The sequence below is a fragment of the Meleagris gallopavo genome, chromosome 27, assembly GCF_905368555.1.
Source record: "Meleagris gallopavo chromosome 27, MGAL_WU_HG_1.1, whole genome shotgun sequence".
NCBI lineage: Eukaryota > Metazoa > Chordata > Aves > Galliformes > Phasianidae > Meleagris > Meleagris gallopavo.
The window spans coordinates 686,921-713,404 of NC_139430.1; the positions used below are offsets into that span (position 1 = coordinate 686,921).

The 26,484-nt window shown below is 64.3% G+C and overlaps 6 protein-coding genes across 15 annotated transcripts; 2 read left to right on the forward strand and 4 right to left on the reverse strand.

Annotated features, from left to right (window-relative positions):
* The first annotated feature begins 10 nt into the window (after positions 1-10).
* On the forward strand, positions 11-7,559 carry GABPB2 (GA binding protein transcription factor subunit beta 2). Of its 4 annotated transcripts, none has more exons than XM_010723991.4 (9): positions 11-63; positions 1,762-1,824; positions 2,044-2,183; positions 2,456-2,623; positions 2,978-3,172; positions 3,457-3,598; positions 5,608-5,766; positions 6,650-6,783; positions 7,094-7,559. In XM_010723991.4, exons 3-9 carry the CDS (start codon positions 2,070-2,072, stop codon positions 7,181-7,183), a joined length of 1,002 nt encoding a protein of 333 aa, XP_010722293.1. In that variant the 5' UTR covers positions 11-63; positions 1,762-1,824; positions 2,044-2,069; the 3' UTR covers positions 7,184-7,559. The 4 variants fall into 4 exon arrangements, with proteins under 4 accessions (XP_010722293.1, XP_019478685.1, XP_085066234.1 ...); XM_019623140.3 differs by having other exon boundaries at positions 15-63; positions 7,043-7,167; XM_085210108.1 differs by having other exon boundaries at positions 16-63; positions 7,099-7,559.
* Positions 7,560-8,132: 573 nt separating this feature from the next.
* Positions 8,133-14,796, reverse strand: SEMA6C (semaphorin 6C). Its single transcript, XM_085210104.1, has 17 exons — positions 14,738-14,796; positions 14,107-14,265; positions 13,912-14,026; positions 13,601-13,658; positions 13,000-13,101; positions 12,743-12,833; positions 12,509-12,625; positions 12,344-12,432; positions 11,906-12,123; positions 11,294-11,425; positions 10,938-11,093; positions 10,621-10,854; positions 10,097-10,234; positions 9,953-10,030; positions 9,764-9,819; positions 9,447-9,497; positions 8,133-9,062 (listed from the first exon to the last, which is right to left on the reverse strand). The coding sequence occupies exons 2-17, from the start codon at positions 14,228-14,230 to the stop codon at positions 8,398-8,400; spliced, it is 2,424 nt and encodes an 807-aa protein (XP_085066230.1). The 5' UTR covers positions 14,231-14,265; positions 14,738-14,796; the 3' UTR covers positions 8,133-8,397.
* A 526-nt stretch (positions 14,797-15,322) lies between these two features.
* On the reverse strand, positions 15,323-17,373 carry LYSMD1 (LysM domain containing 1). Its single transcript, XM_085209571.1, is given in 4 exon segments — positions 15,323-15,836; positions 16,387-16,561; positions 16,564-16,648; positions 17,150-17,373. Coding segments are annotated over 4 exon segments (471 nt in total). The 5' UTR covers positions 17,225-17,373; the 3' UTR covers positions 15,323-15,700.
* Positions 17,368-24,108, forward strand: SCNM1 (sodium channel modifier 1). Of its 3 annotated transcripts, none has more exons than XR_014879787.1 (10): positions 17,368-17,528; positions 17,635-17,705; positions 17,836-17,924; positions 18,004-18,089; positions 18,170-18,264; positions 18,342-18,466; positions 18,743-18,875; positions 18,955-23,010; positions 23,260-23,493; positions 24,019-24,108. XR_014879787.1 is itself a non-coding variant. In XM_085209570.1 (9 exons), exons 1-8 carry the CDS (start codon positions 17,478-17,480, stop codon positions 19,052-19,054), a joined length of 750 nt encoding a protein of 249 aa, XP_085065696.1. In that variant the 5' UTR covers positions 17,368-17,477; the 3' UTR covers position 19,055; positions 23,260-24,108. The 3 variants fall into 3 exon arrangements, 1 of the variants encoding a protein (XP_085065696.1); XR_014879788.1 differs by having other exon boundaries at positions 18,955-19,055; positions 20,088-23,010; positions 23,260-24,108; XM_085209570.1 differs by having other exon boundaries at positions 18,955-19,055; positions 23,260-24,108.
* TMOD4 (tropomodulin 4) lies at positions 20,059-23,680 on the reverse strand. Of its 5 annotated transcripts, XM_010723985.4 has the most exons (9): positions 22,900-23,316; positions 22,643-22,799; positions 22,204-22,326; positions 21,786-21,875; positions 21,164-21,294; positions 20,755-20,862; positions 20,504-20,647; positions 20,275-20,419; positions 20,059-20,191 (listed from the first exon to the last, which is right to left on the reverse strand). In XM_010723985.4, the coding sequence occupies exons 1-9, from the start codon at positions 23,314-23,316 to the stop codon at positions 20,169-20,171; spliced, it is 1,338 nt and encodes a 445-aa protein (XP_010722287.2). In that variant the 3' UTR covers positions 20,059-20,168. The 5 variants fall into 5 exon arrangements, with proteins under 5 accessions (XP_010722287.2, XP_085065695.1, XP_085065694.1 ...); XM_085209569.1 differs by adding an exon at positions 23,551-23,680 and having other exon boundaries at positions 20,059-20,647; positions 22,900-23,033; XM_085209568.1 differs by having other exon boundaries at positions 20,059-20,419.
* VPS72 (vacuolar protein sorting 72 homolog) lies at positions 24,065-26,411 on the reverse strand. Its single transcript, XM_010723984.4, has 6 exons — positions 26,219-26,411; positions 25,567-25,719; positions 25,261-25,372; positions 24,974-25,153; positions 24,747-24,888; positions 24,065-24,557 (listed from the first exon to the last, which is right to left on the reverse strand). Exons 1-6 carry the CDS (start codon positions 26,333-26,335, stop codon positions 24,170-24,172), a joined length of 1,092 nt encoding a protein of 363 aa, XP_010722286.1. The 5' UTR covers positions 26,336-26,411; the 3' UTR covers positions 24,065-24,169.
* Between the last annotated feature and the right edge of the window lie 73 nt (positions 26,412-26,484).

Consider the following 26,484-nt stretch of genomic DNA (forward strand, 5'->3'; position numbering starts at 1 on the left):
ACCGCCGTGAGGGGGGAGGAAGGGGGGCGGGGACGGCTGAGAGCCGGGGGGGACGAGCGGAGCGTGAGTGGGGCTGGGGGAGCTGCGAGGGGACGGGGCGGCTTTAGGTGTGAGGGGACGCTGAGGGACGGGTGCTGGGAGGATAATGAGGTGTGGGTTGGCTTTAGGGATCTCTCATGGGGGTCCTCAGGGGTTTGGTTCAGCTCTCGGGGTGGGGGCAGTGAGGGCCCGTCCGCCCTGAGGAGTGATGGGGATCTCTACGGTTCGGTCCGGCCCCATAGGTGAGCGCTGAGGGAGGTGACTGTGTGACAAAGCGCCGTGGTTGGGGCTCTGCGGTGGTTCCTATGAGCTGCAGCGTTCAGAGGATCCCACAACTGCGGGGTTGGGACTCCTGGAGGTCCTCCGGTCCAAACCCCTCCCCAAAGCAGTTCCCTGCAGCAGGATTTGAGTCTAGGTGGGGTTGGATCTCTCCAAAGCTCTCTTCAATTCCTCTGTGCTCTGTGCCGTTCTCCTCCCAGCGCAGAAGTTTGTATGTTCAGACAGAATTCCCCGGGCTCCAGGCTGTGCCCACCGCCCCTTATCCTGGTGCTGAACAGAGCCCAGCACTCCTCCTGACCTCCGCCCTTCAGATCAGCACTGATCAGCCCCCTCTCAGCCAGCTCTTCTCCAGGTGAACAGTCCCAGGGCTCCCATGAGGAGGTGCTAAGGCCCCACCATCTCTGCAGGGCTCTCCCAGTACTTCCCAGTTTGCCCTGAACTGGGGAGCCCCGTGCCTGGCTCAGCGCTGCAGCCTTTCTCTCCCCGTGGCAGAGCAGAGAGGAGCAGCACCGCCCTGCCCTGCTGGCCCCATTCTGAGCACTGCAGCCCAGGGAACCATTATCTTTCTTGGCCAGCAGGGCACGCTGCTGGTTCGTGGTCAGCCTGCTGGCCACCAGCACCCACAGCTCCTCCACAGAGCTCCTTTCCAGCAGCTCAGCCCCCAGCCCACACTGATGCATTCATGATAGTGAGCCAAACCTCTCCTGGTTCCCAACCTCAAGCATTGTATGTTCCAGCTGAACACTTAAATTCACAGCTCTTCCCAAAGCAGACTTACAAAGCAAGATGTGATTTTAGAGCTGCCAAAGGCTACAGTGCCCAGTGAGAGGTGGGGGTGAGGTTTGTGCTTGGCTTTACTGCAGGGCCTCCTGGTGGCTCTGTGTGCAGTGCTGCAGTGCTTCACTTTTGAATTCTTCATTTAAAAGCAGGCCCTCTTAGAGCTTCCAGCAGTTTCATAGAGTTGCAGTTGAAGGAAATAAAAAGATGTTGCATTGTGGCCTCAATGCAGTTGGAATCGCTGTTGCCCTGCATGGCCCAGGACCTGCCTGCACGGCTGTGTGTTTGTAGACAATTAGAGTGTTGTCTGAGAGTGAATGGATGGGCTTTAAAGTTGGTCTTTCACAGAGTGGCATGCCAGTGTAACCCTGATGTGGGGGAAAATGCAGTGGTTCTCTGTGCTGCCATAATGGTTGGGTGCTGGCGTGGTTTGGGATCAATAGAGACGCCGTTGTCTGCTGGACTGACTGCAGGGCTGGTGGCATTTGGGTTCTGCTCCTTTTCTGACCTTGGCTGGAGTTTGGAGGTTTGCTTTCTCTCTATGAGGGATCAATGCAGGGCTGGGGTTGGGGGAGCCTCTCTGAGGTTAAATGCTGTTCTTACAGCGCTTTGAAAACCAAACTGATGTTGTGCAGTAAATGTGAGCAGCCTCACTTGCTTCCTTAGGTTCTGCTCTCGGACCTGGAGCCACATGGGCACGGCGCTGTGTCTGAACGAGGTGCTGCTGGGGTAAGTGGGGCTGTGCTGGGCTGAGCCCCGTTTTGCCTGCCCTGTGTTCCATGTGCAGAATTGATGCCTGATAGGCACCGAACCTCCCTGCCTGTTGGGCTGCTCTGTGCGTCCGCTCGTTGGACAAACAGACCTGAATTGTGCTTTTAAACGGCCTCTGCCTCGCTGCCTCTGCTGATTGCTTTGCGTTCCATTCCTCGCTGCCCCCTCTGGAAGCAGCTTGGGGCAGCTCCGTGCTCCCATGTATGAAGATGTCTCTGGTGGAGCTGGGGAAGCAGCTGCTGGAAGCGGCGCGCAAAGGCGAAGATGACGAAGTGCGGACGCTGATGGCCAGCGGCGCTCCCTTCACCACGGACTGGGTATGGCACGGAGGGACGGCAGAGCTCTCAGGTGTCCTCGGGAGCTCTGCGCTCAGTGGTGTGGCTTTCTCAGCCAGGGAGGTCACCTGGGGTGGGTGCCGTTTTCTTTAAAGAAAGAAAACCCAAAACTCCAAAATCAAACCAATCCTTCCGGTGTAAAAAGGGACTGCACGCTTTGGAGCTGAGCCAGAGCTGCGGGAAGGCGTCGGGCTGGAGGGGAGCAGTGTTTGGGCACGCAGCCCCTTACCGCTCGCTGTTCCAAACAAACGCAGCTCGGGACGTCCCCGCTCCACCTGGCGGCCCAGCACGGCCATTACTCCACGGCCGAGGTGCTGCTCCGCGCCGGCGTCAGCAGAGACGCGCGGACCAAAGTGGACCGGACCCCCCTGCACATGGCTGCGGCTGACGGACACGCCCACGTTGTAGACTTGTTAATTAGGGTGAGTATAGTGAATTAGGTGTGACTGAAGGCTGGTCTGCACGGGGCTCGGTGTCCCAGCGCGGGTGCTGCTTTTGGACAGCAAGAGAAGAGGAATCATCCTGTTGGACACGGGTCTTAATTATTTCCCTGACTCCTTGTATGCCGTTTATTCTCTGTGATGCTCAGCCTCTATCAGAGCTGCTCTTTCGGAGTGTTTTCTCCTTACTGACCGTGTCAGAGTTCTGTGTCTTTGGCAGAACACCCAGACAGGAATGGCTGAGGCTGAGAGCGTGGCTGAGCTCTGAGGGGTTTCTTGCTGCTCTCAGTGCTTTGTGCTGTGGAAGCACCCTGATGGGCCGCGTTCCTCTTTCAGAACGGGGCTGATGTGAATGCCAAGGACATGCTGAAAATGACTGCTTTACACTGGGCAGCAGAACACAACCACCGGGACGTGGTGGAGCTGCTCGTCAGATATGGAGCTGATGTCCACGCCTTCAGCAAGTTTGATAAATCACCCTTTGACATTGCTTTGGACAAGAACGATCCGGAGACCCTGGTGATCCTGCAGGTAGGTTGAGGGGGGAGGAACCTGCTGGTGATTGACACAAAGCTGCAGGGAGAACTGAGCAGATGTTCCTGAGGGAATCTTTCTCTGATGCTTGGATTGGAGCGCCGAGGCGGCTCCGAGCTCTCAGCGTGTCGGTGTGACACGGCAGATCTGCACACCTTCTGCATTGCTGTCACTGATGTGCTGCAGAGAGGAGATCATCCGCCCCTGGGCTGGGGTTGCAGGGTGCAGAGTCCTCCTGCTCAGCACAGGAAGGAATCGCACAGCTCCCATCTCCTCCCCAGGAAGCAATGCAGCAGCAGGTGGATGCACAACCAGGGAAAGCAGATCCCGTCAGCAGCGCCCTGAGCGTCAGCTCACCGTTTGTTCTTACAGCTGGGGATGTCCTCAGCCTCGCTGGTCTCATCTGTGCAGCAAACACCAAAGGTGAGATCTCACGTGGCTGTGTGGGAGCGTCCCTGTGTGGGTTGGTAGGGGTGCGGAGCGCTCACAGCAGAGGGCAGGTGGATGTTTGGTGCAGGAGGGGCAGCGAGCTGTCGCCACACACAGCAGGTGTTGGCTTCTGGCCACGGAGCATCTCCGTTTTCTCTCTTTTTGCTGGGTGATTCCCAGCCAGTGCAGGAGGGGTGGATCTGCCGTGTGTGCAGAGCTCTGCTGAGCTCAGCTGTGGGGCTGCTCCAGAGCCTGAGAAGATGGATTGGGATGATTGCAACAGAGGAATGGCGGCTGTTGCCTGTGCAAAACCCTCAGCACTGCAGCGCTGTTGGGGGTGTTTGCTTTGTTCTCTGTTGGTTGTGAAGGAGCTGGGCGCACGTTCTGTAAATGCTGAGGAAGGAGAAGAGGGAAAAGTCCTTGCAGAATAAGCAGCCCTATGGGATGTGCGTGTTACCCATTGCTCCTGTGTTAGATGGAAGTAATTCGGTTCCTCATTGCTTTGTAAGCCACGCTTTGGTGGGAAAGCACTCAGTTAAGGCTGAGCCCAAAGGGGGGCTTGGGGTAATTCCAGCGTTTGTCATTAATTATATTTGGGGAAATCCAAACCGCTGCTCCTTTCCCATCACACGGGACGGGCCGCTGAACGCCGGCCGCGTGGGGTCGCGTGGAGCCGCGTGGGGCCGCGCAGCCTCGTCCCGCGTGAGCCGGCCCGGGTTGTGGGGCCGCGCATCGCTCGTTGACGCCGCGCTCTTCAGATCCCGGCCGACCTTCGGTCCCCGCGGACCCAGCGGCGCTCCTCTCCGTGCTGCGCTCCTCGTTTCTCACCAGAGGGCATCAGCGGCTGCGCTGCCGGAATCACCGCCGGCGTCCCCTTTAACCCTTTTACAGCTAAGAATAGTCCCGCACTCCTGGAGGGGTTTTTACGGGGAAATAAGCGCTCAGCCGGTGGGAGGAATCCGATTGTGGGCTGCTGCAAGCTGTGTGTGCAGCCCACGGCCTTGGGAGCGTTCTTTGCGAATCAGTCCTTCCAAAACCTTCCTAAAATCGAGGGGCGAGGGCAGCAGATGGGCTGCAGGGAGGGAAGGGCTCCCCTGTGGTGCTGGGTGAGGTGCAGGATCTTTTTTAATGCTGATTTTCCACTTTGTGGGGTGGTTGTAGGTTGTGTGCGTGCCAATAAAGGACCATTTGCACCCTTTAACCTCAAATTTCCTGCTCCATTCTTACAAAGTCTGCCTTTGAATAGGAATCGCTGTGGTCAATTGGAGGAAGGAGCATTGTTTTGGGAACTGAGATGTGCTTATCGCATTCAGATCGCTGCAGCAGTAGCTGTACTTTCCCTCACTGAACCGAGGGGGCAGAAAGGGCCTTGTCTGACCTTTGAATCACTTCGCGTTTAGGAGTGTGGCAGTCAAAGTTCACATCACCCTTCCCCTTTGGAATTTCTTTCTTTCCCCACAGCTCAGTGCCTCAGAACCTGGAGGTAACCGCAGTTCTGTGAGTGCCACAGAGGTCCTCAGCCCTTGTGCTCAGATGTTTCCCCTCTGCTCCCAGCGCACAGCAGCACCCGCTGCCCCCATTCCCTGTGGCTGTGCAGCCTCGGGGCACAGGGGAGCTGCAGGCCGTGCCCATCACATCCTGCTGTCTGCTCACAGCCCCGTGCGAGCGTGGGGCAGCAGCTGCCATCATCACCCTTAGAGCTGGGGAAGGGTCATTAAGGAAGATCTGCTTACCAGCTGCTTCCAGCTGCAGTCCTCGTAATTAATTTGCTGGCATGCTAATGCTTTGATCTCGCTAATCTGCAGAGAAAGCTTTTTGCTCTGTGAAATGTTTTACGCGCACCCAGCACGCTGTGTTGTTTCCCCACTCTCACTAAGGCTTGCTGTATTTCCAGGTTGTACCCGAGCTCAGCCACCCGGCTTGGGTTTCAATTCAAGGAAGAGAGGCGGAAACGCTGACTTTTTTGTTCTGTTTTCCTTTTGGCACTGACCTCATTTCCCAAGGCGACGCAGAGGAGCTGCTGGCAGCTGATCCCATCCATGCCGCGGGCAGCAGAGGGCAGCGCGTCGTCACCGTCGTCACCAACAGCACCGCCCTGGGCAGCCTGCAGCCAGCCGGCCTCGGCCAGCCCTGCGTCATCAGCGTGCGGGATGGGCCGGCAGGTAGGAGCTGAGGGCCGGCAGCTGACCGCGAGCCGACGGTTCCCTGGGCTGCAGCGCCCGGAGAGCGGCCGGCAGGGCAGGGCGGTGCTGCTCCCTCCGCTCCGCCACGGGGAGGGCGCTGCTGGGCGCACTGGAGCTCCCCGGTTCCAGGGGGTCTGGGAGCTGCGTTGAGTTCCGTCTGAAGCCAGAGCTGGGCAGAATCGCGGAGCCGCGGCGGTCTCCTCAACCAGAGAGATCCGAGCCCCCCCCCCCCTTCAGTGTGCGGCTGCCGTGGGGGTTGGGCTGGGGGATGCAAGGTGTGAATGGCGGTGGGTGGAGCAGCGCTGAGCTCCGGAGCTGCTGCTGTGTGTTTGGATTTCCTCAGGGCGTGTCGCCCGCCGGCCTGCTCTCCTGAGATTCCTTCTGCGTGCCCCAGGGCGGCGTGCCGGTGTGGATTAATATCGGAGCAGGAAGAAGGATTAGGAAATGAGCTCTCCCCCAGTGTTAAGGGTTACGTCGCTGCTGGCTGCTTGCAGGCCTCAGGAATGGAAAGCAATCCTCTAAAGCTGTTAATTGCTCAGAATTGCTTGCCAAGTTACTACAAACAATCTCTGGTTGTAACCCGTTCTGTGTTGAGGGCAGACAAAGGGAGAGCTATGGGGCGTCGCTGCCCTCGGTGCCCACACCGTGTGTCTCTCCTGGGCTGGGTGGGTTCTTGCTGCTGGCCTGAAGACGGCCCGTGTTATCAGGTTTAAAACACACTTCTCAGAGGGTTTGTGGCTGTTGCACGTGCCCAGAGCTGGTCCTGGGGCTGCCTGCACAGGGAATGTTTGAGAACAGCTCCGTTCCTCTTCTGGAAGGCCCCAGCTGCTAATTGCATTACTGTCACCTCTTGGTTTCCCAGCTGTAGTTGTAGCTGCTGATCAGGCTGCAGAGGAGACAACAACTGGGGTCAGGGGCGATGCAGAAGGAGGAGAAAAGCCACCGGCCAAGAGGCTGAAAGCAGAACAAAATGGGAACGACGTGGAGGAAAGCGAGGTGAGCCTCAGGGCCGCGTGCTGCTGCCTGCCTGGCGCTGCTCCGCAGCTCTGGGGACGTGGGGCTCCCGGTGCCAAAGGCATCGTGGGGCAGAATGGGGGCATGGCTGCGGTGAGCCCTGCACAGCTCTTCTCTGCTCTTATCCCCATAATGGCCCCTGTGTGGCTGTTCTCTGTGCCGTAGCAGCTGGGTGCTGTTCAGACCGTAGCTGTGCTCTGTGGGCCTTCACGCACTGCTCCACTGCGTGGCTGTTCTGCAGGCTTTCCTGGCGTGGTGCAGCCTCTGCAGCTCTCAGCTCCGTCTTCCGTAGGGCAGCACCGAGGGGGAAGCGCCCCAGCAGCAGCCCAGCACAGCACAGGGGGAGCAGAACAGCATCAGCAAGGTGTGCACAGCTGTGTGAGCTCGGAGGACAGCGAGAGAACCACGTTGGGAACGGAGCAGGTGGCCGACAGCGCTGCGGGGTCTGTCAGCTCCTAATGCTGGGCTGAGGGAGCGGGGCTGGAGCAGAAACAGCACTGCTGGGGCAGCTGCAGCTGAGACAGCAAAGAGAGCTGGGGATGTGGGGGCTGGGCTGGACCCCCCCTGTGCCATGGACCCCCCCCCTGTGCCATGGACCCCCCCCCTGTGCCATGGACCCCCCCTGTGCCACAGCGTGCCTTGCACACACTGCAAGAGCCAGGCCAGCTCTGCAGACACGCCTGTCACTCTTTTACTGAGCAGTTCTTTTCTAAAAGTGCCCAAACCTTTTCTAACAACAGTTGTTTTCATTGCTGGAATGTTTGGTTGGTTTTTTTTTTCCTCTTTGCAGTCTGCGGGTTGGTTCTGTCCTTTGGTCCCAGTTCTGTGACTGTAGGTGGTGGCAGAGGAGATCCTCTGTTTGACACGCAGTTCAGGGTGTGACTGCTGTGGGTAACACACGGTTCTGGGGCTTCGTTAGGGCTGAATTAACGAACCCACACTGGCAGTGGGGTGAGGGGCAACCTCCCTGCCCCCCCCCCGGTCACCTCCTGCAAATCGCATTACTGCTTTAATCTGCCCTTACAGGACCAGTGTTGCTCTGTGCCAGGCACGGGGCCTGCCCCCCCCCCCGCTCAGGGGATGGGGTCGTGTCCCCCCCGCCTTCTGTACATCCGTGCAGCCCCCCCGGGGGGGCAGCTCCCACTCTGCATATTTGGAAACGTGGAGATCTCAACGTTGAGACATTTTTGGACTGTTTTCTACCCCCCCACCAGGAGCAGCTCTCTCTTCTGCCCCAATCTCTGTGCCCTTCGCCCCCCTCCCCCCCCGGGAGCACCCCCAGCCCCTGCCCCCCACCCCCACACCCCAACGGAGCCACGCGAGGAACAGCAGAACGCACTGATTGTCTCTTTAATTGCCCGACACGGTTTTAATTGCCCTACACGGTAGGACAAGCCCAGCCCTGGGGCACACCCCCCCCCCGGGGGTCCCACGGCGCTGAATAAATTAGGGGGGAACAAAATGAAAAATGGGGGTGTGGGGACATGAGGGATCCCAGGGGTGGGGGGGCCGTAGGGACACTTGTCAGCCGGGGGTGGTGGGAGAGCGGACAGAGTGCCCTCTGTGCCCCTGCAGCGTGGGGGACCCCGCAGGGGCTCAGGGCAGCGGGGGGGGTTTGGGTGGCAGGGGGGGCTTCATGGAGAGCGAGCGCTGCAGGGGAATGGCGTGGGGACCCCACGGCGGGGCCCCCCCCGGAGCCCCCAGTGAGTACATGCGGGTGAGGCCCCGCGCTGCGCCGGGTGGTCTCCCCGCCCCCCCCGAGGAGTGTCTCTGTGCCAGCGGCCGGCGGGGCGGGGGGGGGCTGTCGGGGGGCACGTCGAGGCGCCGGGGGGCTCCGTCCCATGGGGCCAACGGGGCAGAACCCGGCTGCACCCGGTTGGCCATAGGGCCGGGGGGGGGCAGCGACCGCCCTGCGGCTCCCGAGCCCTCTGGGGTGGCTCTGGGCGGGGGTCCCGGGCCGGGGGGCTGCGGGGCGCTGAGCCCGTGGGGTGTCCTGGTGAGGGGCTCCGGGCTGGGCTCCGGGCTGGGCGGCTCGGGGTGGGGGTCCCAGGCCCCGTCGTGAGGGGGGAGCGGGGGGTAGAGGCGCGGAGCGGGCGGGGGGCGCGGGCTGGGGGGCTCGGGGGCACCTTTGGGTGCCGCTGGTCGGCGGGTGCAGGTGGCTCCCAGTCCTGCCACCAGCGCTCCCAGTAGGAAGGCGCCCAGCACGCAGCCCACCAGCACCGGTACCGGCACCGCCGCCTCCGGCACCGCTCCGCGGACCCCTGCAGGCAGCACCCAAAGGTGGCATCCAAAGGTGGCACCCACGTCCCTCCTGCTCACACCCTCCCCATCGCAACCCATCCCATCCCATCCCCCTCTGTGGTCCTTCAGGTCCTTCTCCCCCTCCCGTGTCCCCCACGTCCCTCCTGTCCCCAGGTCCCTCCGTTGTCCCCACATCCCCCTATCCCATCCCCAGCCCGTGGTCCTTGGGGTTCTTCTCTCATCCTTTAGGTCCCGTTCCCACCCCACGTCCCTCCCCCACTCCCCAAGGTTCCACCCGTGCCCCTTCCCTGCCCCACAGCCCCCTCCTGGTCCGTGTGTCCCTTCCCAGACTCAGGGTCTGCCCCAGGGCTGTCCCATTTAGGGAGTGTGTGGGTGTCACTCACCGTGGGCCACGTCCCCGTTGTCCCCATCCCTGTCCCCTGCAGACGCTGCGCCTGGGAGAGCAGAACGGGGTCGAGTCTGGGACCACCCGTGTCCCCCCCCAGTATGTCCCAAAGGTTCCCCTGGTGTCACCCGCAGTGCCCAAAGGTCCCGGATGTCTCCCAGTGCCCCCAGTATTCTCCACATCTCCCAGTCTCCCCAAATACTCCTCTGTGCCCCCACCCCCCCCACTGTCCCCATGTCCCCAGCTGCCCCCCTTGATGCCATCTGCATCCCCCCATGACCCCACATCCCCAGATGTCCCCCAGTGTCCCCTCACCTGGGCAGGTCCCCGTCAGCCCGCTGGACCCCTCCACGTCCTGCTCAAAGCCGTCCCTGGGGAACACAGTGGGGACACAGTGGGGACACATTGGTCCCCCAACCCCCAGGGATGGGACGCCCAAGAACTGGGGTCACCTCTGCCCCACTGCAGCCCCACACCGCATTGGGGAGGAGGGGACACACTCACGGGAGGTCCTCAGAGAAGGGGACGCAGCCCCCGGGGGGCAGCCAGACGCAGTAGGGGTCCCGCGCCGCCAGGCAGCTCCTGTGTGGGGTCAGCACTCAGTGTGGGGTTGTGGGGGGGTCCCCCGTGCCCCCCGTGTCCCCATACCGGCGGCACTGCCCGTGCCGGGCGCAGCGGCTCAGGGGCAGTCGCACGATGCACCCTGAGAAGGCGACGAAGAGCTCTCGGCCTTCGGGGTGCAGCTCCAACCCCAACACCCGGCTGGCACCGCGCGGCCCCCGGCACCTGCAGACCCCACAACCCCTGTAGTGCCCAGAGGTGCCCCGCAGGGCCCCATAGTACCCACATGGCCCCGTTACCCCCACCAGTCCCACGTAGCACCCGCCCAACCCCACCACACCCCCCTGACTCTATAGCAACCACCCAACCCCACCAACCCATATGAACCCATAGCACCCAAGTACCCCACCCAACCCCACCACACACACCTGACCCCATAGCACCCACAGAGCCCCCATCAATGCCCCACATGACCCCATAGCAGCCACAGAGCCCCCATCAATGCCCCACATGACCCCATAGCACCCACAGAGCCCCCATCAATGCCCCACATGACCCCATAGCACCCACAGAGCCCCCATCAATGCCCCACATGACCCCATAGCACCCACCTCCCGGCCTCATACAGCCTGATCTCCTCCAGCAGCACCGCCTCAGTGCCACCATCCCCGTTGTTGTCCCCATTTTCATCCCCGTGTCCCGCAGTGTCACCGTGCTGCCCGTTGTCCCCGGGGCGTCGTGCGGCCGTCAGCACCTTCAGCACCCGCCCGTCCTCCGACCCCACAAACAGCACCGTGTGGTTCCCCCGCGGCCCCGCGCCCACATCCACCGCCAGCTGTGTCAGCCTGTGTGCGCCGAGACACCCGGCGTCCCTTTTCTGTGTCCCCAGGGCCGCCCCACGTGTCCCCGACCCCGCTGTCCCCGTCACCTGGTGCCGGTTTGGGTGAAGAGCGGCCGTCCCCCGGCGGGTGCCACCACCCCGTGCAGCAGTGGGTGCTCTTTGGCAAAGGACAGCGTCTCATCCGGAATGTCCCCAGAGGTGACAACGGCAGCGGCCGACCCCATCCCTGCACAGCAACCGGGTCTGGGGACATGGAGGTACGAGAGGGGACATGAGCGTGGGGACGCGGCTACGGGGGGACGTGGGGGACAGGGGCGCACGGTACGGGGACAGATGGACGTGGGGACATAGGGACACGGTTATGGGGGCGTGGGGACAGGGATACGGCCACGGGAACGCGGCTGTAGGGACAGTGGGCCACGGCTAAGGGGACGCAGGGGCACCTGGGCTGGGGCACACGCTGCTCGGGCACTGGGGGCCATGGGGCCGCGGCTCCGCGGGGGTCGGCGAAGGGTCCCTCAAAGGCGCGTTCCACATCCGCCAGGTAGAAGGCGCAGACGGCCGAACCCGGGATGCTGCGAGGTGACACAGGGCACTGCCTGGGGACACCCGGCGGCCCCGGCCTCCGAGTCCCCGTGTCCCCACATGCAGCCCTGTCACCACGTCTGCCCTCACCCCGCGCTCAGGTCGCCTCTACCCCCAAGGGGGCACCCGGGTCCCTATTTCCCCATCTGCCTGTGCTCACGTCCCCGATGTCCCCAGTTCCATATTCCCAAAGTCCTGTGCCTGTGTCCCCATGGCCCCATATTCCCAAGTCTCCAATATCCCCATGTCCCTGTGTCACCAAGTCCCTAATGTCCCATATCCCATCTCCCCAAAGCCATGTTCCCAGTGTCCTATGTCCCCATATCCCCAAGGTCACATTCCTATGTCCCACGTCCCCATATCCCCATAGCCACATCCCCCATGTCCCATATCCCCATATCCCCATAGCCACGTCCCCAATGTCCCCACATCCCCCCATCCCCGCAGTCACATCCCTGCTGTCCCCATACCTGTTGCGCTGTGTCCCAAACACCGCCAGCACCGCAGGCCGTCCGTGCAGAGTGTGGGGCGCAGTGACGGCCTCGAGGACATCGAAGTGGAAGGGGACGTCGCCGGGCACGGCGCACTGCAGCCGCTTCTTCAGGAAAGACGTCCAGCGCCGCTCCAGGACCCGCGGGGAGCCGCCGGCGTCATTGCGGCACACGCGGCCCACGCGGGACACCGGCACCTGCGGCGGGAACAGCGCCCCCGAGCGGCGGGGCTGGGAGCTGCACTCACCGCGATGGGAACAGCGCCCCAGGTGGTGGGGGTGGGAACAGCGGCACGGGAAAGGGTCGCGGTCAGGTCGGGGTCAGGATTAGGGTCAGGGCCAGAGCTGTGGGGTCAGCTTCAGTGTCTGGATTGGGGTCGGAGTTGCTCCCATGGAGCCATAGTTATGAATGCCCCACCTTCCCCGGCAGCCCCAGCTCCGCCGCCATCTCCCGGAAGAAGAAATAGACGTGTGCTCCGTGGGGCATCGCGTGGACGAAGTGCGGCTCTGGGGACAGGGCGGCCATCAGCACCACTGTGTCCCAACACCTGCAGTGCCCCACAGCCCCGATGTCCCCACGCACCCCTCAACCAGCGGGAGCTGTACTTGATGCTGCGCAGCGCCGGGCCACGCACGCTGCGGTAGATGACGGCATCGCTCGCCTGGAAGTCCGCCACGGTAGCGGAGTACAGACGGTCATCTGTGGGGTCAGCACCATGGGGATGGTGAGTCGGGCAGCGCAACACCCGCCCCACATCCCCGCACCCCCATATCTCCACATCCCTACACACCCCCACGTCCCCTCGGTGTCACCCACCAGCAAAAGTGGCTGCGATGCTCTGCCGTGCGTCAAAGGGGCAGCGAGCCTGTCCAGGCAGCTCCTCACCCTCCTGCTGTAGGGTCAGCGTCTGCAGGACCCCATAGCGCCCCATGGGGCCTCACAGTGCCCAGTAGAGGTTCCATAGTGCCCCGATGGGGCTCCATCCCATACGGCCCCAGTGGGGTCCCATAGCGTGCAGTGGGGTCCCGCAGAGCGCAGTGGGGCCCCATTCTGCCCTACAGGTCCCCCCCCACCTGGTAGGTGCGGCACACGGGGCTGAAGGCGTTGGTCCCACAGACAAAGAGGGTCCGGGCATCACGTGGCAGCAGCACACGGATGTGGTTGTGGCAGCCGTCCTGTGGGGCGGCCCCATCACCACCCCATCATCGCCACCCCATCATCGCCACCCCATCACCACCCCACCACCACCCCACAGCCCCACAACCCCACCCCCCATCCACCTCACCACCTCACACCCCCCCTTCTCGCACCCCACGCATACCCCACACACCCATCACTCTCCCCACCCCCCCACATCCCCCGTACACCGCATGCACCCCCCACCCCACATCTCCCCCCCCCACCTGCACCTCTCCCCGCACAGCACAGCCGGCTCTGTCCCGCGGTTCCCAGGTGACGCTCTGGGGGGGGGGAACACAGTGGGTGGCACCGAACCCCTCTGCTCCCCGCTGCCCCCCTCCCAACCCCCCACTGCCCCACTCCCCCCAACCTCCACATCCTCCCGCCATTGCTCCCCCCTGCTCCACTCCCCCGACTTCCCATTAACCCCCCCCCCCTTCCCCCCTTTCCCCCCCACTCCCCCCATTGCCTCCCGCTGCCCCCCCGCCCCATTACCCGTTGTGGGTACAGCGCCCGCGGGTCCCCCCCCAGAGCGAAGGCGTAGAGGTGGTCCCTGTGGGGCACATCGGGGGGACGTGTGGCCGTGCACCGCTGTGCAACAGGAGCACGGAACGATGCACGAGAGCACACGAGCGTGCAACGAGAAGACAGAACTTTGCACAAGCGTGTGCAAGCGACACAGCAAGCCGGCAGATGTGAGTACCGGCGTGAACACGCGTGCAAAGAAACGCACGGGAACAAACACCCCTTGCACGAGCACACAAGCGGCTGCTCACACACGTGTTGCACGCGCCTTGCACGCTCACCGCGCGGCCACCAGCAGCGTCCCGTTGAGGCGCAGCATTCGCTGGAAGCCGATCCCGAGCTCCGCGCTGCCGTTGTCCCCGCGGAGACCCCCGAAGCGCGGATAGGCGGCGGTGGCTGCGGGGGGGTGGGGGGGGGGCGGGTGACCCCACGTCCCCATCGCGGCCCCATCGCGGCCCCATCGAGTCCCCGCTCACCTGACAGCCCCACGGCGCTGCGCGGCTCGAGGTCCCGCGGGAAGCTGAGCGCCAGCGCTGCGGGACCCACGAGGACGAGGAGGGGGAGGGGGACGGGGGGGGGGGCGGCAGCGCGGAGCGGCATCGCCGGGGCGGCCCCAGAGATGGCACCGCAAGGCGCTGTGCGGGGACAGCGTCAGACCCCCCCTCCCCCGAAACCCACAGCCCTACGCAGCCCGTAACCCCATGGAGCCCCCTGGCACCCTTAAGTCCACAGCCGCACGGAACCCTATAGGACCCACGGGACCCCATAGGACTCCATAACCTCACAGAACCCCAGAGCACCCACAGCCCCCAAAGCCCCGCAGAACCCCATAGGATCCCATAACCCATAGGACCTCACAGGACCCTTAACTCCACAGCCCCACGGGACCCCATAGGACCCACCACCCCCAGAATCTCATAACCCCATAACCTCAAAGACCCCATGGGACTCTGTAACCCCATAGGACCCCATAACCCCACAAGAACCCATAGGACCCCGTAACCCCATAGGACCCCATAACCCCACAAGACCCCATAACCCCACAACCCCACAGGACCCCATAACCCCATCGGACCCCATAGAACCCGCTGTCCCGCCGCCCCGTACCGCTGAGCGCCGCGCCCCGAGCGCTCCCGCAGCGGCTCCGCCCCGGAACGGGGCCGGATTCGGACGGGACGGCGTGGGCCGGGGGGGTGGGGGGGGGGATGGGAGGGGTTGCAGCCACCCGTGGGCGCCCCACGCGCGGAGGGGACGCGGTGATCTCGGGGGAATTTGGGTTTTGGGGTTTGTTTTTGTGGGGGGGTCGCGGTGTCACCGCGCTGCGCGTCCCCTCCAATTCCCCCCCCCCGTCCCGCGGCGCTATAATTAGCGCTAATCGCCGTAATGAGCTGAGTCCCGCCATCCCGCGTGTGCGCGCACGTGGGCTCCTCCCGCGGCTCCGCAGCGCCCACGCGGGGACGCGGCCATAGGGCCCCATTGCTGCCCCTACATCCCGTGTCCCTACAATGTCCCCAAAATGTCCCACTGGTGTCCCCACCCCCACATTTCCCCTCTCTTCGTCTCCCCACGCGTGTCCCTATGGGGTCCTCCACCCCCCCCCGGTGCCGCCCACGGAGACACGGCGGGGTCCCCCCGCAATGAGGGCACACAGCGACCCCTGGCGGCCCGCAGCCGTGATGGCGACCCCACAGCTGTGACAGCGGTGTCCCCATGGGGTGACACACGGTGTTCCCCTTTATTTACACATTGCAAGGTGAGAAACCCACGGGTGACTGACCCCGACCCCCACCCCCAAAGACAAAGACCCCAAAAGACAAAGACCCCAAAGGGCAAAGCCATACAAATAAATAGGATCAGAGGGAAAGCATCACCGGGTGAACCCCACCCCAGTGTGAGGGGGAGGCTCCAGTCCATGGGTTTGGCCGACCCCAAAGTGGGGCACGACTTCGCGGAAGCCCCCCAACATCCCATCACAGTCACAACATCCCCGCAGTCACAGTGTCCCCATGGCCATAATGATGTCCCCACAGCCATAATGATGTCCCCACGGACACAGCGACGTCCCCACGGTCACAATGTGAAGATCTCATCCTCGGTGTCACGCAGTGCAGCCGCTCGCCGTGTCCGGGTGAGGGGCTGAGCGCCGAGTTGGGGACCCCGCAGGGACGGCCCTGGGGGGGGGAGCGGGACGGCGGCCTCGGGGACACTGCAGGGAAACGGGGGGGGGGGAGTGAGCAGTGACCCCATAACCAAATCCCATAGGAAGGTGATGGTGGGATGGGGAACACAGAGGGGTGATGGTAGACATGGGGAATGGCGGTGAGCAGTGACCCCACACCTCATAGAAAGGTGCTGATGTGAGGCAGGGGTGGTGCTGAGCAGTAACCCCATAACCAAACCCCATAGGAAGGTGGGATGGGGGCACAGGAGTGGATGACGGTGGACATGGGGGTCGGCAGTGAGCAGTAATCCCATAACCAAACACCATAGAAAGGTGTTGGTGTGGGGCAGGGGACACGGGGTGGTGCTGAACAGTAACCCCATAACGAAACCCCATAGCAGAGTGGGTTGGGGGACATGGGGTGGCAATGAGCGGTGACCCCATAACCAAAGCCCATAGGAAAATGAGAGTGGGACGGGGGACATGAGGGGGGCTGACAGTGGACACAGGGTGGCAGTGAGCAGTGACCCCATAACCAAACCCCATAGGGAGGTGGCAGTGGGGTGGGGGATGTGGGGTGGTGGTGGGCGCTCACCCCGCACGCAGCCGCTGCTCCACCACCGCTGCTTTGGAGCGGCCGATGTCGGCGTCCAGGCGGCGCAGGAAGTCGCTGGCTGTGAGGTCGTGGTGCGGCGTGGAGGCGGGGGGAGCGGGGGTGGGGGTGGTGGTTGTGGGGTCCGACGGTGCCGACCCCATGGGAGCCTCATTGGGGCACCCCGGGGGGGGATGAGGAGGGTGGGCTTCAGGAAAATGGTGTCCGATGTGTAGAGGCGGTTGGCGCGTTTGATCTGCTCCATCTGCGGGATAGAAATGGGGATGGGGGTGGGATAAAGGATGGAATATGGACAGGAACGGGAAAAGCATTGGGATGGGATGGGATGGGATGGGATGGGATGGGATGGGATGGGATGGGATGGGATGGAATGGGATGGGATGGAATGGGATGGGATGGGGTGGGGTGGGGTGGGGTGGGGTGGGGATGGGATGGGATGGGATGGAATGGGGTGGGGTGGGGTGGGGATGGGATGGGAAGGGGATGGGAAGGGGATGGGAAGGGGATGGGATGGGAAGGGGATGGGAAGGGGATGGGATGGGATGGGGATGGGATGGGATGGGATGGGATGGGATGGGATGGGATGGGATGGGATGGGGTGGGGTGGGGTGGGGTGGGATGGGGTGGGATGAGGTGGGGGCGGGACAGGACCAGGGCCGGGGTGCGATGGGGACGGCAGTGACGGCGCGGTGCCCGCTGGGGACTCAGCCCGCCGCCCCTCCTCCCACCTCCCCCCGGCGCTCACCGTCACGCCGTAGCGCAGCGCCAGTCCCGGCAAGGTGTCCCCGGGCCCCACGCGGTGCTCCCGACCCCCCGCCATAGCGGGGCGCCCCGCTGCTCCCCGACCCCGCTCGGGCCCGGCGCGGAGGCCGCTGGGAGTCGTAGTCCCGCGTCCTTCGGATCCCACGGCGGAAGAGCGCCGGAGAACTACAACTCCCGTCGTGCCCCGCGGCTACGCGGCACCTCTCTCCTCATTGGTCAACGCGCCGGCGCGAGGCACGACGGGACGGAGGACCCGGAAGCGGACGGCGGGCGCTGCCCGTGGCGACGGCGGAGCGGCGCCGGGTTCCGCCATGTCCTTCAAGCGGGATGGGGACGACGCGGGGCAGCTGGCGGTGCTGCAGGTGAGCCTCGGCCAGTCGGCAGTTCCTCTCCGGTCCCCTTTGGCGGGCGGGGGTTGGGGGCGGTGAGGCGGGGCCGCCCTGACGGCGCCTCGTCGTCCCCTCGCAGCGGAGACGCGTGGCGGAGCTGCTGGCCAATTACATCCCGGAGGACGAAGCGCTGCTGCTGAGGAGCGGGAGGTGAACGGCGGCGAACCCAGCGGGGGGGTCCGGGCGGGGGACCCTCGGCGCAGGAGGGGCGCGGAGCCGTCGGAGGGCTCAGAGAGGCGCTCCGTGGGGCTCCAGCCGCTCTGTGGTTCATCCCGCGCAGATACGCCTGCACGGTGTGCCCGCACCGCCCCGTCTTCGACACGCTGGAGGTGCTGGCGGTGCACCGGGCCGGCAGGAAGCACGTGGGCAGTGAGTGCGGGGCCGTGAGGGGCGCAGCGCCGGGGGGCCGTGCTGAGCTCCTCCACACCGCCCCTTTTCTCCCTTCCAGACCTCCGGCGCTGCTACGGCGGCAGCCGCACGCAGGAGGCGGCGGTGCGGGAGCGGCGGTGCCAGGAGGCGGCGCTGGGCGCTGAGGTGGGTGCGGAGCCCCCTCCCCTCCCCTCCCCTTCCCGTCCCACAAAGGGCAGCTCTGAGCTCTGCGCTCTCTCCCGCAGGGCTCCCCGGCCCCTCTGCTGCTCAGGACGAGGCGGATCGCGCAGAACGCGCTGCTGAAGGCGGCTCCGTACAGCAGCTGCTGCAGGAGGACGGGGTGAGGATTCGGCTCCGCTGCTGCAGAGCCTCCATCCCACCACCCCCCCGCCCCAGCCCTGATGGTGTCCCCTGCAGGGCGGATGGAAGCGGTGTGAGAGCAGGAAGGACCCGAATGGGGCCGAGCGTTGCCCCCACAGCCGTGAAGGAGCGCAGAGATGCAGTGGAGGCCACGGCTGCAGTTCTGCTGCCCGGACGCTGCGGTGAGAGAGGAGCTGAGTGCTGTCAGAGCTCAGAGTTGGGCCCCGCGCAGCCAGAAGGACGTGGGGGGGGGGCTGGAGCGTCTGTGGAGGAGGGAAGGAAGCTGTAGGCATCTGAGCACAGTGCTGGGGGATGGGGTGGGCCTGCCTGCAGCAGAGGAGCTGTGAGGGCTGCTGAGATGCTGTGCTGAGGGATGTGGTGCAGTGGGAAGTACCGGCGGTGGGATTGGACTTCTCCAGCCCCTGTGATTCTGATTCTTTCCTTTCTCCACTCCGCAGAGGCAGCAGTGGATTCCACCCACGCCCAGCAGGGCGGTCTGAGGGGGGCTCAGCCGTCGCCACCCCCAAATCAGCCCACAGCTGTCAGCCCCACACGGCGCCAGGAGCTGCAGCGATACCTGCAGCTGCGGAGGTGAGCGGGGTCTGTGGGTGTGGGACCCCCCATCGCTGCCCTTTGCTCAGCCCTCCTCTGTCTGTCTGTCTGTCTGCAGCGCCGGATGGATCCAGGACCCCTCTGGGAAGTGGGTGAAGGATGAGAACGCCGAGTTTGACTCTGATGAGGATGAGCCCCCAGCGCTGCAGCCCACCTGAGGTGCCCATCCTCCAGGGCTGCCCCCAGCCCCACTGCTGTGAGAATGGGGCAGCTGGAGACGAAGGGGTGTGCGGGTCCTGTGGAAATACAGCCTGGCGCTGCAGGGATCCGGCACTGGGGGTCCCCTTGTTTTGTGCTCACAGTGCCCCTTTTTGGGGTGTCCCTGTCGCAGCACTGTGATCTCGGTGTGGGCTCTGGGCTGTCCCCAGCTGTCCCTGCCCCAGGTCACACTCAGCACGGTGCACACGCAGCTGCCCGGGGGGGTCACGGCCTTTAGGGGTGGCAGCGTTGGGCTCCCCTTCCTCCTGTCCCCGCAGCTGTCCCTGCGGTCGGCGGAGCGCCCGGCCACGTCACCCCCACCTCCCCACATCAGCCTGTGGGTCCCATGGGTGCTCCCACCTCAGGACACAGCCCCACACCCTGCCAGCTCCCAAACCTCCACCCACAGCCTGGGGAGAGACCCCTCCCCAGCCTGAACGTCCCGTGGGCCCCAGAGATCTTGGGGGGGGGGGGGGGGGCTCCCTGGCAGCGCTGCCCCGGCTGATGTTACACCTGGGCACTGGGATTTACCCGCTTGCTCAGCTCGGGGCCATAAATAGTTGTTGGGATGGGTGCCAGGCCTGCAGTGGGTGCCAGCACCAACCCGGCACCGGGCCGGGGGGCTCTTCCCAGAGCCCTGCAGACCCCCACCCACCCCACAGCCCCACAGTGCCAGTCGCTGTGCGCCCTGGGTGCCCGGCTCTGAGCCCCATGGGTGCCCACCTCTCTGCTGGGGGTGCCTCACTTTCCACCCCCCCCCCCCAAAATCTTGGCATTGCTTTGGGCCCTGTAACCCAATCCCTTGGGTATAAATACCCCGACTGTGCAGCTCGTTGCTTCCTGAGGGGATCCAGAGGTCTGGCTGGGCCCCTTAACGAGCTCTTCGTTAATGGTTCGAGGTAACTGGGGCCCTCTGGGTCTCAAGCTGTGACAGAGGGCATTACACTCCACAAGCCAGCTCCAGCCCCGTGTCTCCATCCTCTTTATTTACAGCGGATCTGGCCCCAGGGAGCCCAAAGCAGAGCCCAGGGTGAGCCGAGCTCCGGGCTCCAGTGGAGCCATGGCGGGGGACGCTCAGGTTTTCTTCTGCTTGCGACCTGGGGCAGGGGAGAAGCAGGTCGGGTCCCCAGATCCCATCAAGCCCCTGATTTCATCCCATTCCCCCCGGGGGGGCACTCACGGAGCTCGTTGTTGCGGGTGATGGCGATGGCGGCGCGGGCGCGGGGGCCTTGCTGTGTGAAGTGGTACCCAAAGCGCACGACGGAGGGGCACTGCTCCAGCATCGTCGCCATCTCCATCTCCACCGTGTCCCCCAGACGCTGGCACTGCGGGGCAGTGGGGCCGTGGGACAAGATGGGATTTTGGGACCCCCCAAACCCCTCCTGGTCCCTGTGGTTGCCCGCTCTCACCTGGTTGTCCACCTTGAGCTCGCTCAGGGTGCTGTTCTGGTACATGGCCTTGATGACGCTCATCATGCCGGCGCTGGTGATGAAGTTGGACTCAATGTTGAGGCTCTGCAGCGTTTTGTTCTCTGCCAGCATCTCGGCCACAGCCTGCAGGGTGCCGGTGTCACCTCAAGGTGTCACCTCAGGGTGCCACCCCGCCTCCCCAGGGCTGCCTTCCCTCTCTGGGGGTGGTGGGGATGTGGGGAGGGACTCACAGTGGCCACGGGGTCGTTGCTGCGGGTCGCCACCAGGCTGAGCTTCTTGACGTGGGTGTTGGTTTTCATGGCCTCACAGATGGCCTTCAGCGTGGAGATGGGAATGTCCTGCAGCGAGGGGATGTGGCTGTCACCCAGGGGTGGGGACGGCCCCACAGCGGCGCAAAGTGTCACCGAGGGGATGCACTGCAGGGGTCTGGATGTCTCCAGGGGCACAGCCGTCCCCAAGAGCACGCAGGTTGTCATCAAAAGGGTTGCAGGTGGCACCAAAAGGATGTCACCAAGAGGATGTAGGCATTATCAGGGGGACACGGCACCTCCAGAGACCCCTTGGGCTCAGGGCGAGCACCTGAGGTCAGCCCAGGGCATGGAGCAGCACGCTGGGGACAGCCCAGGGCGCAGCCCTCACCTTGATGTTGTTGAGGTTGACGTCCTCCAGCGCGCTGTCGTTGGCCTGGATCTGCCGCAGGGTCTCCTCCACGTTGGTGGGGTTTGGGGGCTCATCTGGCACTGGTTTGTACTTATCTGGCTTCACCACGCCTGGGCACGGAGGGGGGGGACAGGGATGTGTGTGAGTGACTTGGTTTGTGGTTTGGTGGGGGCAGCGATCTGGGTCATCTTTTCCAACCCTCCTGATTTTGTGACCCCATCATTCTTTGAGTGGTGGGGATGGGTTGGGGTTGGTCTGGATGACCTTAGAGGTCTTTTCCAACCTTAATGGTTCTGTGATCCTATTTAGGGACACAGTTGGTGGGATGGTGGGGCTGGGTTGGGGTCGGACCAGGTGACTTTGGAGGTCTTTTCCAACCCCAATGATTCTACGATCCTTTAATTCAATGGAGCACAGTGTGGATGGGTTGGGATCGGACTTGGCGATCGTGGCGATATTTTCCAACCCTAATGATCCTGTAGCACACAGTGTGCATAAGGATGGGGTTTCCTCACCCCAATCCCACCACCGGCCCCGCTACCCCCTCCTCCCGTTCTCCACATCCCCCCCTGCCCCCACGTTGGCTGTGCGCAGCACTCACTGTTGATGCCCTCCGTGTTGGTGATGGTCCCGCTGCAGATCGCGTCGTAGTACTGCTTGTTGCTCATCAGTGTGTACATCCCCAGGATGGCTGTCAGACACCCGTGGGGTCACCACGCACCCCAGGCTCCCCCCAGAACCCCCCCAGAGTCCCCCATGCAGCCGCAGCTCCGCAGGGTGGGCCGGGGGCCAGGCTGAAAGCCGAGCGCAGGGCAGTGCTGCTGTCGGAGCCAGGGGCTGGCGGGGACCCAACGGCCACAGCATTGGGGGCTGGGGATACGGGGGGGACACGGATGTCACACGGGGATGGGGAGGATGGAGATGGGCGTGGGGCAGCGGTGTGGTGTGACAGCAGCTGTGTGACACAGCAGCTCTGTGCAGTGCAGCGCTGTGACACAGCAGCCCCACGCTGGACCAACCTGCGATGTCACACATCTCAGCCTCGGTGGCATTGGCCAACGCCTCCTCCAGCTCCGGCTCCAGCGTGATCTGCTCCTCGCGGGGGATCTCCCGTGTTGGGTTTTTGGGTACGAAGGGTTTCCCTGTACAGTGGGATGTGGGTCACGCCCTGCACGGCCCCACAGCGGGGGGTGACACCAACCCCGGGGTCTCGGTGACCCCCGTGCCAGGGAGGAGCACGTTGGGAGGGGACACACTGAGGGGTGGCAGCGCTGGGGGTGGCATTGCCAGCACTGTGACATTGCCGGGGGGTGGCCATGCCCAGGGCTGGCGGGAGCCCAACTCGCCCGGGACATCTGAGCTGCTGGTGAGCTCCGTGCTGCCAAGCTAAATATACCTGGTGCTGCCGTGCCATGTCCCCCCACGATGTCCCCCCACGATGTCCCCCCGTCCCCACACCTTTCTTCTCCCCAGTGAATGGCACCAGGTCCTCGCGCTCCTTGGCCTCCAGCGCCTGCTTCTCCAGGTGCTGCAGCAGCGCCTCGCGGTCCAGTGGCCCCGTTGGGCTCTTCTGCGTCTGATCCCTCTGCCGCAGCCCCGCCGGCAGCAGGACGTTCTGGGGAAGCACCAGGGGACACCCATGGGTGCCACCGCTGCCCTGCCTGCCCAACCCTCTCCTCCCCCCATGCCTTGTGCTGTGCCGACCCCCGACGCACCTCGGGGTCCATCTCCAGCAGCTCAGTGTCCAGCTGCTCCAGCTCCTCGGCTGACAGCTCCTGTAGGATCTTGTCCTCGTCGATGTCCCTGTATTTCTCCAGCTCTTGCCGGTAGGAAGTCATGGCTGCGGGATCTGGGGGAGGCCTGCAAAGCTGATGCCTCCAGGCCTCAGTGCCCCACAGCTGTGCCATGGGGGTTACTGGGGGACTGAGGGGGGTCCTGTTGGCCCGGAGCTGGGGGGAACCGCTGGGTGTGGGTCGGACTCGGGTCTCACTGTGGTGCTTTTGGGGAAACTGAGTCACAGCTCGGCGCTGCTCCCCACAGCCCTCCATAACCCCCCCCCCTTCTGCACCCCACAGCCACCCGGGGAGGAACCACGGGAGCACACTCAGGACGCGGAGCCCAGTGCCCCCCATGGGACCCCTAAGGGATGGGGATTTGCCCCCCAACCCGCAGCTCTGAGGATGGGACGGAGGCGCTCCATAGGACACCGCAGTAACCCCAGCAGCGACCCCTGAGCTGACAGCCGCAGGAGAAACGCGATGGCACCGCTCAGCACGGGGACCCCCGGCGGTACCCTGTGACCCCCCAAGGTGGCGTCCTTAGCGGGGACACCCCGACCCCCATCCCCCTCTCCCCCCAGGCCCTACCTGGCCGCTGGCCGGGGCTGTGGAGGCTGCCTGGGCTGCGCCCGGTGCTGAGCCAAGGGCTCCGGCCGCGCAGGGCATGAGATCAGCGTTTTATTCTGCGAGCCGGCAGTGGGGAGGGGCGAGATCACATAACCCGCTGTTATCGAGCCCTGCCAGCGCCCCGCGCGGCTCCACCCCGGCACCCGCCGCCGTCAGGAGCCCCCCCGGGGCATCGGGGCATCGGGGCTCACTGCTGCGTCCGGCCGGCCGGCCCAAACGGGGGGAGGGTTGGGGTTGGTGGCGTGGGGGGAACCTCTGCCACTGGGGTCCCGGAGCTGCCCCACATCCCCTCTGGGGCTGAGACCATCCGCGTGCTCCGCTCACCTCCAGCCCCATTCAGAAAAGCGCTCTGGGGCTGCGTGGGGCTCAGCTGTGTGCGAGAGGCACTGCAGGATCTCCCTGAAAACGAGGCCTTGTTTCATCCCGCAGGATATCCCAGTGCTGAGGGCACAACCCGCACACCCCTCGCTACCCATTCTTTCATTTTTTTTAATTAAAAAAACCAAACAAACAACAAAACACCAACGGTACAAAGCAGATAAATCGAACCGTCACCACCCCACGGGGAGGACCGGCGCTCTCAGGCCGTGGGCACGCTCTGCTTGATGATGATTTTCTGGCGCGTGGCGCGGAGGCCGGGATCGGGGCCGGGAGGAGCAGCCCCCAAAGCTGCGGAGGCGGCGGCGGCGCTGGGCAGCCCGTGGGCTGTGATGTATTTCTTGTAGGCCTCGCGGATGATTTTGAAGGCGCGGATGTTGGAGTAGGGGATGTCTGTGATGGGGTCGCGGTACACGGCTGGTTTGTGGGTGACCGGGCAGATCTCCCGCACCGGCAGCCGCGGCGCCTTCGCTTTGGGGAAGAAACGCTCGAAAGTTTCGTCGTCGGTGAAGGAGATGAAGGTGCGGGAGCACTTCCCGCTGCAGGCCGGGGCTGCGGCAGCGTCTGCCTGCTGCGGGTCTTGGTCCAACCTGGAAGAGGTGGAGTCAGCCCCGAGGGATGCACGGGGCTGGGGGAACCCAGGGAGCGCCCGCAGGAGCAGAATGCAGAATCCCAACCCCACAGCTCTCTACTCAGCCTCAGGGTTGGGGATGGGAGCGGTGGGGTCTGCGTGCAGCAAGGGGGAAACCAGCGGGAATCCATCCAGTGCCCCAACTTACCCCTCCACGTCCACGTTCTCCTCCTTGCCCAGCTCTGTGATGAGGGGCATGGTGACGGACCAGTACCGGATGACGGGTCCGACGCACTTCCTCTTCTTCTGCACCTGCTTCTTCTTGTCAGCCTCCAGGCGTTCGTAGTTCTCTGGGAAAGCAGAGATGAGCCCGGGGGAGGAGCTCAGCACCCCCCAGCGCCCGCACCCCCATCCTCCATCCTGCTCTCTTCTCACCCAGTGAGCGGAGGTTGATCTCCTCCGTGATCTTGGCCTCCTCCAGCAGCTCCTCCTGCGTCAGCGGGCGGTCGTAGTTGGGGCCGCCCTTCTTGCGCTTGGACTGCACCTGGCGCTCCTGGATGCGCAGGAAGGTCTGCCGCGTGTGCTCCGTCGTCGACTGCCGCATGTGCTTCCGGCCTGCGGCAGAGGACGGGGCTCAGGTGGGGCCAGCACAGCTCCTGGGGCAGCGGGGAGCCCAGCTCCAGCCCGGGGATGCCGGCGCGACCCAGCCTGCATGTACTCACTGTCTCCCACTTCATCCTGGAGCTCCAGGGGGGCCGATTTCACCTCTCGGGCCTTCTGGGAGCCGCTGCTGGGGGTGTCGGCCTTCTTGGGTCGAAGGCTCTTGATGGGCTCCTAAGGGTTGGGCAGGAGGGAGAAACTGCGTGGGGCTACTGCTGTGAAATGGCCCCAAAGGGACATCTCCTCCCCATAGTTAGCAATTAGCAGGTTGGCAATTATCCCATCCTTTTGGGGACATCTGTATCCCCTCCCAGCAGGTCAGAGGACACTCGGGGGGACCCGAGCCCCACCCCCAGCTGTCCCCTCACTCTGTAGGCCTTGGTGACGACGCGGCGGCGCCGCTTGGGCTCGCTCTCGTCCTGGTCACTCGTTGGCTCCTCGCCCTCATCAATGTCGAAGTCTGAGTCCACCTCATCATCGCTGTCCGACTGGTCGCCCCGGTACTCGTCATCACCCGACTCCTGAGGGGTGGAAGGGCAGCGTCACGCTGAGGGCTGCGCTCCACCACCACCCCTATGGGTCAACCCCTGACGGCTGCCCCTCGAGTTCCTCCCAGCCCCCACTTTGAGCCCCTCCCCCCCCTCAAGGACCCTCTAAAGCCACCCCTGCCCCATTCTGAGCCCCCCAGTGCCTCCAATCCCTTCAGGACCCCCCTCGGTTTCCCTCACGAACCCCTCATGGCCCACCCAGGCTCCTAAAGGCCCCGATCCCCCTCAGACCCCCCTCCAGCCTTCATTCAAACCCTCTCAGCTCCCCTCACAACCTCCTAAAACCCTTCGCCCCCCGCCCAACCCCATAAAGCCCCTTTCTTCTCCTCAGGGCTCCCCCGAGGATCCCCGGACCCCTCACGACCCCCGACCCCCCCTTGGTTCCTCGGGTCCCCTCCCAACCCCCTCTAATGCCCCGCACCTCCCCTCAGAGCGCCCCAGAGGCCCTCCGACCCTCTCCCTGGACGCACACCTCAGTGAAGCCGCCATACGTGGTCTGGTAGAACTCGTCCTCCTCCTCGGCCTCCAACAGCCCCGACAGGCGGTTCCCGGCCGTGCGCCGCGGGGCGCGGCCTTCAGCCAAACTCATCGCGGCGCCGCCGCCGGCATCGGCGCTCGACTCGTCGTCCTGCCGCGGGAGGAGCGAGCGACATAGCGCCCCCTTGCGGGCCGGAGGTGCGGAAGGCGCCGATGATTTCTATTGGTCGCCCTCGACGCGTCACGTGACTCACGGCGCGC

Bases quoted from the DNA above. Each gene is read 5' to 3' on its own strand.
- SEMA6C (XM_085210104.1), bottom strand. From the start codon at position 14,230: ATGCCGCTCCGCGCTGCCGCCCCCCCCCCCGTCCCCCTCCCCCTCCTC. The intron at 10,031-10,096 runs GTATGGGGACAC...GACCCCACACAG, and splicing joins CGGCACGGGCAGTGCCGCCG to GAGCTGCCTGGCGGCGCGGG. The intron at 9,820-9,952 runs GTGAGTGTGTCC...TGTGTTCCCCAG, and splicing joins CCCTTCTCTGAGGACCTCCC to GGACGGCTTTGAGCAGGACG.
- SCNM1 (XM_085209570.1), top strand. From the start codon at position 17,478: ATGTCCTTCAAGCGGGATGGGGACGACGCGGGGCAGCTGGCGGTGCTG. The intron at 17,529-17,634 runs GTGAGCCTCGGC...GTCCCCTCGCAG, and splicing joins GGCAGCTGGCGGTGCTGCAG to CGGAGACGCGTGGCGGAGCT. The intron at 18,876-18,954 runs GTGAGCGGGGTC...GTCTGTCTGCAG, and splicing joins CGATACCTGCAGCTGCGGAG to CGCCGGATGGATCCAGGACC.
- VPS72 (XM_010723984.4), bottom strand. From the start codon at position 26,335: ATGAGTTTGGCTGAAGGCCGCGCCCCGCGGCGCACGGCCGGGAACCGC. The intron at 25,720-26,218 runs GTGTGCGTCCAG...TCCACCCCTCAG, and splicing joins CGTATGGCGGCTTCACTGAG to GAGTCGGGTGATGACGAGTA. The intron at 24,889-24,973 runs GTGAGAAGAGAG...CTGCTTTCCCAG, and splicing joins GATCAACCTCCGCTCACTGG to AGAACTACGAACGCCTGGAG.
- GABPB2 (XM_085210108.1), top strand. From the start codon at position 2,070: ATGAAGATGTCTCTGGTGGAGCTGGGGAAGCAGCTGCTGGAAGCGGCG. The intron at 3,599-5,607 runs GTGAGATCTCAC...TCATTTCCCAAG, and splicing joins CTGTGCAGCAAACACCAAAG to GCGACGCAGAGGAGCTGCTG. The intron at 5,767-6,649 runs GTAGGAGCTGAG...TTGGTTTCCCAG, and splicing joins CGTGCGGGATGGGCCGGCAG to CTGTAGTTGTAGCTGCTGAT.
- TMOD4 (XM_085209566.1), bottom strand. From the start codon at position 23,316: ATGGGGGGCACTGGGCTCCGCGTCCTGAGTGTGCTCCCGTGGTTCCTC. The intron at 21,295-21,785 runs GTGAGTGCTGCG...CTCCGTGCCCAG, and splicing joins CAACACGGAGGGCATCAACA to GCGTGGTGAAGCCAGATAAG. The intron at 20,863-21,163 runs GTGAGGGCTGCG...CCCTCGCTGCAG, and splicing joins TCAACCTCAACAACATCAAG to GACATTCCCATCTCCACGCT.